The sequence below is a fragment of the Chlamydomonas reinhardtii genome, chromosome 6, assembly GCF_000002595.2.
Source record: "Chlamydomonas reinhardtii strain CC-503 cw92 mt+ chromosome 6, whole genome shotgun sequence".
Lineage (NCBI taxonomy): Eukaryota > Viridiplantae > Chlorophyta > Chlorophyceae > Chlamydomonadales > Chlamydomonadaceae > Chlamydomonas > Chlamydomonas reinhardtii.
Window position 1 is genome coordinate 527727 of NC_057009.1, and position 12319 is coordinate 540045.

General features: G+C 62.1%; 1 protein-coding gene across 2 annotated transcripts; it reads left to right on the plus strand.

Moving 5' to 3' along the window:
• Positions 1-1999: 1999 nt before the first annotated feature.
• CHLRE_06g252850v5 (uncharacterized protein) lies at positions 2000-6721 on the plus strand. 2 transcript variants are annotated; one of them, XM_043062620.1, is made up of 8 exons: positions 2000-2183; positions 2394-2506; positions 2838-2890; positions 3122-3208; positions 3811-3900; positions 4273-4681; positions 4850-5032; positions 5183-6721. In XM_043062620.1, exons 2-8 carry the CDS (start codon positions 2407-2409, stop codon positions 5512-5514), a joined length of 1254 nt encoding a protein of 417 aa, XP_042923327.1. In that variant the 5' UTR covers positions 2000-2183; positions 2394-2406; the 3' UTR covers positions 5515-6721. The 2 variants fall into 2 exon arrangements, with proteins under 2 accessions (XP_042923327.1, XP_042923326.1); XM_043062621.1 differs by having other exon boundaries at positions 4853-5032.
• Positions 6722-12319: the final 5598 nt, after the last annotated feature.

Genomic DNA, 12319 nt, shown 5'->3' on the forward strand with positions numbered 1-12319 from the left:
TTTGGCACGGTCCAACATGGTCATCGGGCCGACCTCGCTAGTAGCTGTGGGTGTTTAACGTACACTAAGTATACACTATTTACACCCAAATATCTTGTTTGCGACCAATTTTGGTGATGTGGTGCGGTCCAAATTTGGTGCGGTCAAAATGCTCTACAAGCTCGCACAGACAGCCTGACTTGACATCAAGTTAGTTTGCCGTCAACTTAAGTATACTTCATAAGACTAACTTGAGGGTCAGGGGCTTTACAGCGCGACTCTGGTGAAAGCATGCCTCACAAAATGTGGTGACAGCCACCCGCACAAAATGCAATGGGAGCCAGACTTTACTATCATTAGGTATCATGTAAGCTAACTCCTGAAAAGGGGAGGCTAATCATACGTTTGTACAGAGAAACACATGTTGACACAAATTTGCCCCTCCCCGGACTGGGCATCCTGTGTGGGGTACAATGCAATAGCTGCATACTGGGTTGCATGTGGGCTTGCTGTAAACCTTAAAGTGTGGACATCCGTAATGACACAGGCATACACATATGGAGGGCCACAAGCAGTGTTACACATTACACATCACCACCACCATGAGCCTGTACTGAATGCTGGGCCCATTACGTGGCATATGGCCATGAGGCCATGAGGCGGGAGGGGCAAGCCAGGGTACTGCATAGTGGTAGGCATTCACTTTAGTTTGGGCTGGTATTCTACACCCCCCTGACACATACCTTAATGTACACCGTGACAGCTATGCCAGCCAGGAGAGTTGCCATCATGAGGTAGCTCAAAGCCTTCACCTCACCGGATCGAGCAAACTCAATACGCAACACCACATCCTGTAGTGGGTCCACCAGAAACGCTTAGTAGGTGATGCATGTGCAGTACCTGGTTTCACAACCAGCGCACTGAAGTTCGTACCTTGTAGCCTGTAGCCTCCTCAGCACCTGGACGCAACCCAGCATCTGTATCTGTGGCCATCCCATGCACACCAGCAGGCTGCCTGCCACTGCAGCTGCTGCTATGGTTACTCTGTATGCCAGGGGTCCTCTGACGCTTTGCATCTTGTGCTAATTGCATGGAGTTCTCATGCTGTAGCCGCTTGCAACTGATCTGCTGTTGTAGGCTATATGAAGGTGCCTTGCTGGCCACAGGAGCGGCCTGATGCAACTCCAGGGGCTGTCCTTCCTTCACAGTAGTGGTGGCAGTGAGCTGGTGCCCCTGATTCATTGATGTGCCATGCTCACCCGTGGCAGCTGTGTTTTGTGCTGCAGCAGTGGCAGTGGCACAGGCTGCCACAGCAGCAGATGATGATGATGAAAAGGCACTGCAGATTGTCAGCCGCACTTGGCTGGGGTCGACGTCTTGCTCAGTTTCCCTCTGCATGCCAAAAGCTGACACTGCAGCTGGTGCCTCAGTGACACCTGCCAACAGATATGGCGATGCCTCATTCTGCACGATGGCTGCTGGCGGAGCGATTGTGAGAGCTGGAAAGCTGGCAGACTCTAGTGCCATGGACCGGGGTTGTGCACGGCCACCAGGCATGCTGCTAGAGTGCTGCCATGTGTACTGATTTGCATTATGCATACTGCATACTCGCGCCCCAACTGCAGCTAGCCTCCAGCAACACCCTGTGGCGTGAACGGGTTTGTGCGCCAGTTGGTGATGTACACTGTCAGGTGACACACACTGTAGTTGTGCACTACCTGAGAAGACAAGTTTGGGGAGCCGCTGAGCCGGGCTGGAGTTGACGCTTCCAACAGCGCCTCGTCCGCGGCCAACAGCACTACTGAAGTTTCATGCGAGTACGCGCATGCTGGAAAAGCAAGGTCCTTGTTTACGGTTGTGTTCGACCTTGGTTTAGTACACCAACCAAAGCATTTGTCGTCAGTCAGGAGCAAGTCCGCATGAAACGAAAATATACGACAACGCAAATAAATTTAGTAGCGCGCTTCGGGGCCCTTGCTTCCAGCAGAAGCCCATGATTGTTGAGGCCCCATTCTGGGTCGCTCTTTGACACTAGTGGAAAGCCTGCGGACGATAACATTGCAATTGTGCGGTCCCAGGATAGCGGAACGGGACCTGACAGGCAGGGAAAAGACGTTGGAACCTTGAGATTTACGCTGAACGATCTGGACGTGCTCTAGACTCCTGACGCTTGAGGCGAGCTTAACTACACTACACGAACGCTGGTACGCCTATGATGACACAGTCGCACGCGATGGGTGCGCGCAGGCCGCCAAGCGCTCCCGCCAGAACGCGCTGCCGGAATAGAATGTGACGGATCGGCGAGTGGTCGTTAGCTGGCTGGTATTGTATGGCGTCGGATCTCTCTCCAGGCGACATATGTACAGTACCGTGGGCGGTATGACCTTGAAGTGCCAAAATTTCGTGTGCCGCAGAGACGAGGGGGATATGTCAGAGCGGCCGCGCCTCAACCTTAAACCGCGTGACGAGAATGCTGCTCACGCGCTCGATGCCGCGCGCGCGGCCAAGTCTGCAAACAACCCTTTCGGTGAGGCGGGTGCATTGAATGAGCAGATGGGGTGGTTCCTGGGGGACTCGAAACTGAAACGGTGCGTCTGAGCGAGCAACGCCGGCGTGGTGATCGTCCGGGAACTTGACAGCGTTGTGGTATCGGTTTCTCAAGTAGGTGATACCTGCGGCCGGCTGCTTGGGCTGACTCTGCATGGCCTCAGTACGGGCCCTGGCCAGGTGCCAGAGGCATTGGAGGAAGCTTTTGGGTTCAGCTACATTGTTCAATGGTGTGCCAGCATGTACCCATCATACTACATGACCCTACAAGAGCTATTATATGAGAGTACGCGATTGATACTTTTGTGCAGGCGCCGCTAAGCCCCGTGAGCAAGTGATTGCAGAGCGCCTTGGCAAGACCGAGGTAAGCGCCGGACGCCAGTGTGAAGCGCTCATATGCTGTTTCTGCCGCTTCAGGCGGCTGTGTTAAGGTGTACATAGATTTTGGGTCCTTGTCTTCACTCTTTGCCACACATAGCTTGAGCCTTTACCTGCCGGCTGATCCCATGCAGCATTTGTAGCTGACAACGCAATGCGATTGGCGAGCCTCCCATGCCAGGCGCGTTCAATAGTGTCATGTTGCGCCTTTGTGTAGGAGGAGGTGCTCAAGGAAGCTGTGCGCAAGGAGCGGCCCAAGCTGCGCCTCAATGCTGAGCAGCTGGAGCAGCGCCGTGCGGCTGAGGTGCGGACAAAGGGTGTGCAAGTGCGGTGTGGGACATCGTGTGCTTGGCTGCTGTGGCGGCCCTAGAATACGGCCGACAGCGCCTCTACGCTTGCCGTGATGCTGCGGACCGGACTGCAGAGGCTGCTGTTGTGCGAAGGATCGGTGTGGAGGTGATTGCGGACTTCTGGTCAAGGCTAGCTGCGTTTGTGAGTCTGCGTCGGCCTCCGCGCCGCTGGTACCTTGCCCCGAACCAGCACCCATTCCTAGCGTCAGATGATGTTGGAGGGGTTATCTTTGTGGGGCCAGCAGCGGACTCGCCACCGGCTTCACCCTAGCCTGTCAGCTTAGGGACTCGCAAGAGGTAGTCTTATGACGCTGACCCACCGCTTAGGTGAGCAGCGCTAGCATTTGCGGTGAGCCGGGCCTGGGGTTCCTCTCCTCTCCGGAGGCGAGGAGCATGGGGGTCATTCGGGGATCTCTCCTCGGGTGAGCGTGCGTGTCTTCTACGTTTTGGGTCCCTGGGTTAGTCCACGGCTGTCGTCCCACATGTAACCCCTATCAGCAAGTGCAGGTTGCCTGCAGGTGTGAAGTTGTTAAGGGCATGTTTCTTCTGCTTGCAGGCCCGCATTGAGGAGGTGCGCGTGCAGCTGGCAGAGGCGGAGGCGGGCACCGACTGCTCACAGCTGGAGCAGGAGCTGGGTACCCGTGAGGTGCGCACTGGGCTGCAGTGTGTCATCGGGTGAACAGGAGGGCTGGTACAGGCAGGTGATCATGGGGCACTGTGGGGTGCAGCTGTGCGGCCATTCGTGCTGAATAGAATTCTTGCGGGGGTTTTCCACGTGAGTACTTGGTGTGGCTTTGTAGCAGGTGGCTGATGTGACATAGAAGTCGACGGGCGCTTCCTTTTATGCCATTGATCCACGTCCCTACCCACCCACCCCGCTGCACCCCGCTTAAGCCAGCCCGGATTGAACTATTCCCCCCATCCTCGCGGCCGTTCGTCAAGCATCTAGTCCTGGCAACACTGGCATCCCCCCCCCCTTTGCTGCACCATACTCGCCTGGCTGGCCCGGTCTGCCCAGGCCGAGCTGGAGGCGCTGCTGGACCGCTTCGAGGCGCTGGCACTGGAGGCGGCGCAGCGGGGCGAGGTCGCGCGGCCCAGTGAGCGCCGCCAGCAGCAGCAGCAGCAAATGGAGGTCAGCACTGAGGGCGCCCACCGCGCTGGCGGCCGAGGACCATACGGCGGTGCCGACCGTGCTGGATACGCTGGTGGTGGTGGCGAGCGCGGTGGCAGTGGCAGCGGTGGTGCTAGCGCTGGTGCTGGTGGTGACCGCGGCGAGCGCAGCTTTTACGAGCGCCCTCGTGGCGAGTACAGTCGTGAGGGTGGTGGCGGCCGCGGTGGTCATGGAGGCGAGCCGCGCGAGTATGACCGCTCGCGCAGTGACTACAGCAGGGAGGGCGGAGGCCGGTCCGGCTATGTTGCCCGGGGAGGTAGGTCGTGTGCAGGGTGTGGCGTGGGGCGGCTGGCTGTGGTAAGGACAAGGGTTGTGGGCTCCCTCACGCTTTCGAGTACACGGCAGTGGAACTGCACACGAAATTCAGTGCCGGTGCTGTGCTGCCTGGACCTCACGCTCCCCGTGTGTGCTTGCTGGCATCCAGCAGGCGGCCGCACTGGCTATGACCGCGGCGGCGAGGGCGGCGGCGGCGGCACTTACGAACGGGGCCCCCGTGGTGAGGCCACCGGTGGCTCCTACGAGCGCCAGGAGCGCAGCTACGACCGGGGTGGCCGAGGAGGCAGCGGCGGTGCCTTCGACAGGAGTGGCGACGCTGATGGAGTTCGCTGTGAGTCATGCAATGAGCAAACACGCCTGCGTATAGTTGCACGCTGGCAGTGCGCCCACCACCCAATGGTGGAATGTGTTTCTGCTGTTGCTTGACGAGTGATGCGTGACCACTTGTTACAAGGCCTGAATGTGCGTGTTGTCCCTGCAGCTGGTGGCGACTGGAATGCTGGCGGCGACCGCGCCGGCCACAGCCGTGGTGGCAACCGTGGTGGCTATGATCGCGGTGGCCGAGCCGGTGGTGGCGGTGATCGTGGGTTTGATGATGCCCCTCATCGGGCTGCCGCCAGTGGTGACAACGCCCCTCGCGGTGGCTACAGCAGCCGCGGTGGTTACAGTGACCGTGGCAATGGTGGCGGCTATGAACGCCGCGGCTATGGTGGCGGCCGTGGCGGCCGCGGGGGCGGCTTTGACCCCACCTTGGAGGACCTCACCAGCCCTGACTACGTTTCCCCATACGCAGGTCAACAGGACCGGTACTAGGCGAGTTGTCCAACGTGCACTGCTCGTGTTTTCACACATCGGGGCAAGCAGAAACAAGAGCAATGGCAAGCAAGTGAGAGCGACAGGCGGTTATCTGTGCATTTGTCAGTAGCGATACTTCCTGTGAACCAAACCTTTTACAAAGCTTTTCAATTTGTCAATGGTACTTGGTGGGTGCCGGACAGTCCTGAGCCGGAGTTGCTACTTAGGATTGCGCTTGACTGTGCGCAGTGGGTGATTACGATGTCCTGGACATGGCGGAGGCTTGTGGGCTGTCCCTGTACCTCATCACTGTAGGATGCAGTGAAGCCGCGGGTCCACCTGTGAGCCACGGACGTGTAATAGCTAATCTGAGCAGAGAATGGGCCAGGCGACATACCAAAGTACAAGAGAGGCAGGCAGGCAAGAAGGCGGCAGCTGCAGCAGTGAAACATGTTTACCTGCGGCGACTGGTCAGGGCAAGAGAAGCAAGTATATATAGACAACAAGGGATGATCCTCCCCTGACATGGAATGATGTAGCCCCGTGCTCACCTCTCTGTCGTGTGGTGTATGGACAGCGTGCTCCGGCAGCCTTGTTAGACGTGAAATCATGAGCACCAGCGCTTGAGAGCCCCGCCGTGTCAGTACGCATGTGTCTAATGTGGGGACAAGTGCCGACATGACCACGCCGGGACGCGCCAGTTGGCCCTCCCACGCTTTATTTGTGCTTATTACGTCATAACATGCACATATGCAGATCTAAGCCCCATGGTGCTGCGTTTGCTCCTAGTTCTGCTTGTGGGGCGCTTCCCGACAGGGCTCATCCAGACATTAATCGGCCATTTTGGTTTTCATGTCTGGGGCGAGATTTTGTTGGCCCAGGTGTGGGGCCGGTTTTATCTGAATTCCTATGGAAGAGCTCCTAAACCACCATGTGCCCAGACATAAGACGGCGGCTACCCGGCCGTTTTTGTCTGGAGCTAGACATCACCCCGAAAACAAGATACGACCCCTGCGCCGCGGGTAATGTGTTCCGCTGCTGCGACTAGTTTGGGCTCGGGGCTGGGCCTGCCTCGCCCGGCCGGACGGGGTGCGGGATGTTGGTGGTGCCGGGCCGGGTTGGTGGCGGTCTATTCCGGAGGCTGGCCTTTCGGCCGGCGGGCTGCGTGTACGTGCGTGTCTGTGTGTTTGTCTAAGCTAGACATCGCCCTGAAAACAAGATACGACCCCTGCTTCCGACATCCGGGCTCCCGAAACCCGGCGGACCCGGGGACGACGGCCGACACTCGATCTCGAGCCGGCGCTTGGGGAGGGGCCCCTGCCCGAACACCAACACGGTCATCTACCCTTCCTCACCTCCGCCTACCTTCTGGCTGCGCAAACCTTCAGCGCTGCTTCATAACTTCTTCAGAAATTTACTCTGAAGCCTTGCTACCATCATCGCAAGTAACTAACACCCGGAGAAAGCTGTCGTCCACAACCCACGGAGTGACAAGGATATCGTTTAATGCAGAAAAACAGCCAGAACTGTATTGTTGCCACTGCCGTGGTTGTGACCACGCTCCTCGACTGCATTCTCTTTGGACTTCTGCCACTTGCGTGACGGACATGGCCGCATCCCGCGGCTGGGTTTGGCGGTTTGCCGCCAGGGTCTGCACGAGCAGTGCTGTAAGGACGTGCCGTGGGCGTAAGGATTGTCTAGGGCATGGAGGAGTCTCGTAGGCTGATGTACGGCTGTACGTCATATCACAGTGGGACGCAATGAAGCCACAGGTCAACCGGTGAGCCACGGGCTTATTATAGCTGACCTGAGCTGAGAATGGGCTGGGCGACATGACCAATCACGATGGGCTCGATTGGCGCTGATGTCGGGGGCTTGCGGGCTTGAACTGGCTGGCACACACAAACACCGTCATGGCCATCGACCCTTTCGCTTTGAGCCTGTAGCGGACCACCAGGGTTGCATAGTACGTAGTGCGCGTACTACGTACTACTATCATAGTACGCTGCCCTCGTTAGAAGAGAATCAGCTAGGGCTAGTACAGAGTGGATACGTGGCAAAGGAGGGGGGGTAGGTACGTAAGTGAAGCAAGGCGGGGTACGTAGGAGGGTGGGAATTTCGGGGATTGGCTGTTTTTGAGTGGTTGGGACTACCCGTTTCCAAGCTCTGTTGCAGTTCCCTAGCGGGCCGGCCCAGCACTGCTGGATGCCTGTGACATGCGCCACAGCCGAACTTGCACAACGCCGCTCCCGGGCGGAGAGATTGCATGCACCGGATACGGTCCTAGAGTGTAGGGACCCCGTATGGCCACCAATGTCCCAATGCCCGGCCGCGTACCAGGGTGATCAGGTCTGGACGCTGACGCGGGGACAACCAATGATGAGCGATTCAGCCACGGAGGCTGGCTGCTGCTGCTGGCGCGAGGCAGGCTGACGCAGTCTAACGTAGTGGGATGCTAACGTTTGGGAAGCGAAGGAACGGACAAGGCTAATGCTCGCGATGGGTTGGTTGACACAGTCTGATACACAGTCTGCTAGCTTGCGCTGTTGGCAACACAACCAGCGAGTCAGGGACTCGCTGGCCCGGCATACCCCTGCTGGACCTGTAGCGGCTCCCATGCAGGACCGGGTTTGACACGCTGAGTCACACGCACTGAGTCACCCGACAGGCACCGGCAACAACCTACCGCTCAGCACAGCACACACAGCAGAGCCACCCCCAGGGGGGGGGGGTATGCAGCAGCGGCAAACCACAGACACAACATCACACGACAGCTGACATGCGCCACAGCCGAACTTGCACAACGCCGCTCCCGGGCGGAGAGATCCCCCCCACGACTGAAGACAGGGGAGTCAGCGAGACTGGCAAAGTCGGAAGCACATACAGACGCACGGGACAGCAAACGCATGACACCAGGATGATACGCGAGTGAGTTCATGCTACACGACAAACGAGAACAGACACCTAGCTAGTCACACGTCACTGGGTTAGTCAATCCTCATTGCTGGCTTCGAGTCCAAGCCAGCTCCAAGCAGATGTCCGTGGGTGCGCGCTGTTGGGATGCCAGCGCGGCACACGCCGTTGGGATGCCGGCGTGCGCGGTGTCCTGCCGTTGGGATGCCGGCAGGGTTGGTGCATCAGCGGCGAGGCTGAACACGGCGCTTGGCCGTGGGCTCGCCGCCCTGGGCAGGGGCTGATGCAGGTGACGATGGCACTGTTTGCCGTTGCAGGCGTTTTGCATCGGCCAGGGTGATGGCCTCGGCGGAGCCTCCCGGCCACTCCACCATAAAGTAGAAGGGGCGTGACAAGGGCCCGCGGAAGCGCAGAGTGCCGTTCTGCAGCTGCCGCGGTGTTCCGGCTGGGCCAGGAACTGCCCGTACAACTGACACGCCGTCGAGGGTAGCTGCCTCCGCGTCGCGGCGTCGCGTGTCAGCGTTGGGGAACAGCACTGGGCCCGCCGAGGGCCGCTGCGGCGCGGGGCCAGTGGGTGGAGCCTTGCCCAGCTCCACACAGCCCGGGCACATCCAGGCGCCAGGAGGCACCTTGCTGAGTGGCGGCGTGAGGCAGCGGAGGTGCCAGCCGGTGCCGCAGCCGTCACACAGCAGCATGCGGGAGGGCGGCTGCGGGCTGCGGCACACTTCGCACTCCAGGTCGTTGCTGGTGCGTAGCAGCCGGGCATCCTGAATCGGGTCCAGGTTGGGCAGGTGGCACGGCACTAACTGCTCCACTCGCGCACGGAGGCGTGCGGTGTCGCGGCCGACTAGCGCGACCACGCCCATGTCGCCCACATGCTCCACGCGCAGCACCTGGTCGCGTACCGGCATCTCCAACGTGTTGTCGGGATTTGCGTTGCGCAGGTACACGTAGTCACCGGGCACAAACTCCAGTGCCCGCGCGCGGTAGCCGCCGCTGCGGGTGAGAGCGTAGCGCTGGGTGTCGCGGTGCTGTGCGATGAGCAGGTTGCCGGCTGCGGCGGGCGCGTGCCGCCGCAGCCACTCCGAGCGCTGCAGGAGCGCCTCCGCGTAAGCTTGCCCACTGCCGTCGCCGGTGAAGGCTAGCTCGTGCTCCTCAAAGCGCGGGCGGACGGCAGGCGGGATGATGGGGTCCACGCCGTAGAGCAGCTTGTAGGGCGAGTAGCGGGTTGAAGCTTGAGGCGAGCAGCAGTAGGCCAGGGCGAGCCAAGGCAGCGCCTTATCCAACGTGTCGTTGGACTGCGTGCTGCGGCAGTGCTTGCGCAGTGCCGCTTTCACAACCTGCACCATGCGCTCCGCTAGGCCGTTGGCTTGCGGATGGTCGGGCTGCGTGCGCCGGTGGTCGATGGCGTTGGCCTCGCACAGCGCCTGGAACGGACCCTCAAACTCGGTACCGCGGTCAGTCGTGACCTCCGCGGGCGAGCCGAAGCGCGTCAGGAGCTCCACCAGCCCTCGTGCGGTCTCGCTGGCGGACTTGGTGGTGAGCGGGAAAAGCTCGATCCACTTGGTGAAGTGCTCCACGCACACCATGACGTAGGTGTAGCCATCGGGGGAAGTCGGGTGCAAGTTGCCCGCCAGGTCGATGCCCCAGCGGTAGAACATGCCGCGGATTGGCAGCGGCTGCAGTTGAAAAGGCCGCACCATGCCTCCGGTGTTGGCCATGTCGCACAGCTTGCAGCGCTGCACAACGCCTTGCACCGTCGCCCGCTGGCCGGCCCACCAGTAGCCCAGCTGGCACAGCGCCAAGGTGCGGCGCTCGCCGAGGTGTCCGATCTCGTGCGTTTGCTGGACGATGGCGTCACGGGCCTCCGGCGGCGGGCAGACGCGTGTGTTGCCGTCGGGCATGAGGCGGATGAGCTGCTCTCCGGTCCAGCGGTAGCTGGCGGCGCGGCGCTGCACACGTTGCCGCTCCTCGCGGCTGAGGTTGTCAGACTGGGCGCCCAGGCGCAGCAGGTCCATGACGGGAGCGTCGTTCCAGACGTCTGCGGTGTCCGGGGTTGACGGGTCCAGGGCTGCGGAGGCGATGGTGGTGCTGACGGCGGCCGGGGCCGCCGACGCCGGCAGTGCGGCATCAGCCCAGTCCGCTTGCTCCGCAGCTTCTGCCACTGCGGCGTAGACATGCAGCTGCGCACCCATGCGCGCCCCGAGGAGACGCTGGTGAAGCAGGGCAAACGCGAGAGTGGTCTCGGTCGCGTCCAGCAGTGGTGACGGCTCGTCTGACAGCGCCAGCGCTGCAAAGGCGGTCTCCAGGTGGTCTGCTGGGCCCAAGGCGGCAGCTCCCCCCCCCCCAGCGTGGAGGCCGGGGCGTCGATCTGACGAGGGGGAAGCGGCTGCATGTCGTGGCGCGTGAAGAAGAGGCGGTGGAGAGCCGTGGCGGCAGCCAAGGCGGCCGTGAAGACAGTCGGCGGCGTGTGGCGGCGGAGCAGCTGGACGGCGAAGGAGGCGGGCAAGGAGAGGGAGGAGTGGTGGGTGGAGACGGCGAGCCAGTCCGCTGCGTCCGGGGCGCAGGGCAGGCCATCAGGGCCGGCACGCAGCGGTGGCGGCTCCGGGGCGGCGGGCGGTGGGGAAGGCGGGGGCAGCGCGGCGAGGGGTTGGCCGGGGGCCTGCAGCGCCACGTAAGGAGGAGGGAGGGGCCGTTGCGCAGCACCAGGCGTGCGGCCGTGCGGCAGCACGGCAGCAAGCAGGCGGCTGGAAAGAGGGCGGAGGTGAGAGAGGGCGGAGTCGACTTGGGATGAGTCGGCCAGGTTGGTGTAGAGGGAGGTGACGCGATGCGCGGGGCTGCCGGCCTGTACAGCGTCAATGCCGGCGGGCGGCCCGAAGGGCGGCGAGGCGTCTGGTGACTCCGCACACCAGGGACCCTCCGCGAGGAAGGCGAGCTGGGGAAGGCGGCGGCTGGCTAGCTGCTGCTGCAGGCCGCCGAGGAGCTGGAGGGCGAGCGAGTCGCGCCAGAGCGCGTGCGAGGCCCAGCTGGTGACCACAAGCCATTGGCTGCCGTCGTGCAACCGCAGCTGCTCCGCTCCCTCCGGCCCGAGTGCCCAGGGCACCAGGTCCGCCGGTGTGAGGCCGAGGCGGTCGGGGCCGGAGTGCAGCTGCCACGACTGCGGCGGCAGCAGCGGTGCATGCTGCGTGGAGAGCATGGGCAGCAGCCGGGCGACAGAGGCACGCACGGCGGGGTCGGTGTCGACGTGGACGTAGCGCCGGATGCGGAAGCCCATCCGCAAGGCGGCTTGCAGCCCTGAGGCCAGGCCGCCGGGCAGCTCCAGCAGCGTGATGCCCGCATCCCCCATGGCGGCTGCGAAGAAGTTGTGCTGCACCAGCCGCGTGTCCAGGCCCAGGACGTCGCCCGTGCCGGAGCGCAGGCGGAGGGGCAGTGGCGGGGACCGTGGCAGCTGCCGAAGCTGCACACGCGCGGCTTGGATGACAGTCGGCCAGCGGGGCTTCCGTGGCGTCAGTGGGGCCGCCGTTGTGTCCGGCAAACAGCTCGTTCGCGTCAGGCACGATGGCGGTGGCGTTGACCGAGACCACGGAGGGCAGCGCCTGCAGCTGTGCCCAGCGGGCCCGCGCGCCTTGGATGAGCGCGCCGGCAGGGTAGACCAGGGCCGGGGCGGTGATGGCAGCCGCGAGCACCCGCTGAGGTGCTGGCCGGCCATCGGCGCCGATGGGCACGCCCTCCACAGGCGCCCCCCCAGCGTGAGGCTCCGGTGCCCCCCCAGTGGCGGCTGTGGGTGCCCCCCCAGCGTCGGCTGTGGGTGCCCCCCCAGCTGCAGCTCCCGGCAGCCAGGCGGCGGCCGCCGGGTCCCCGTAGGCCAGGAGTAGCTTGGACTCCATGATTGTGAGCTCGTCTGCGGTGT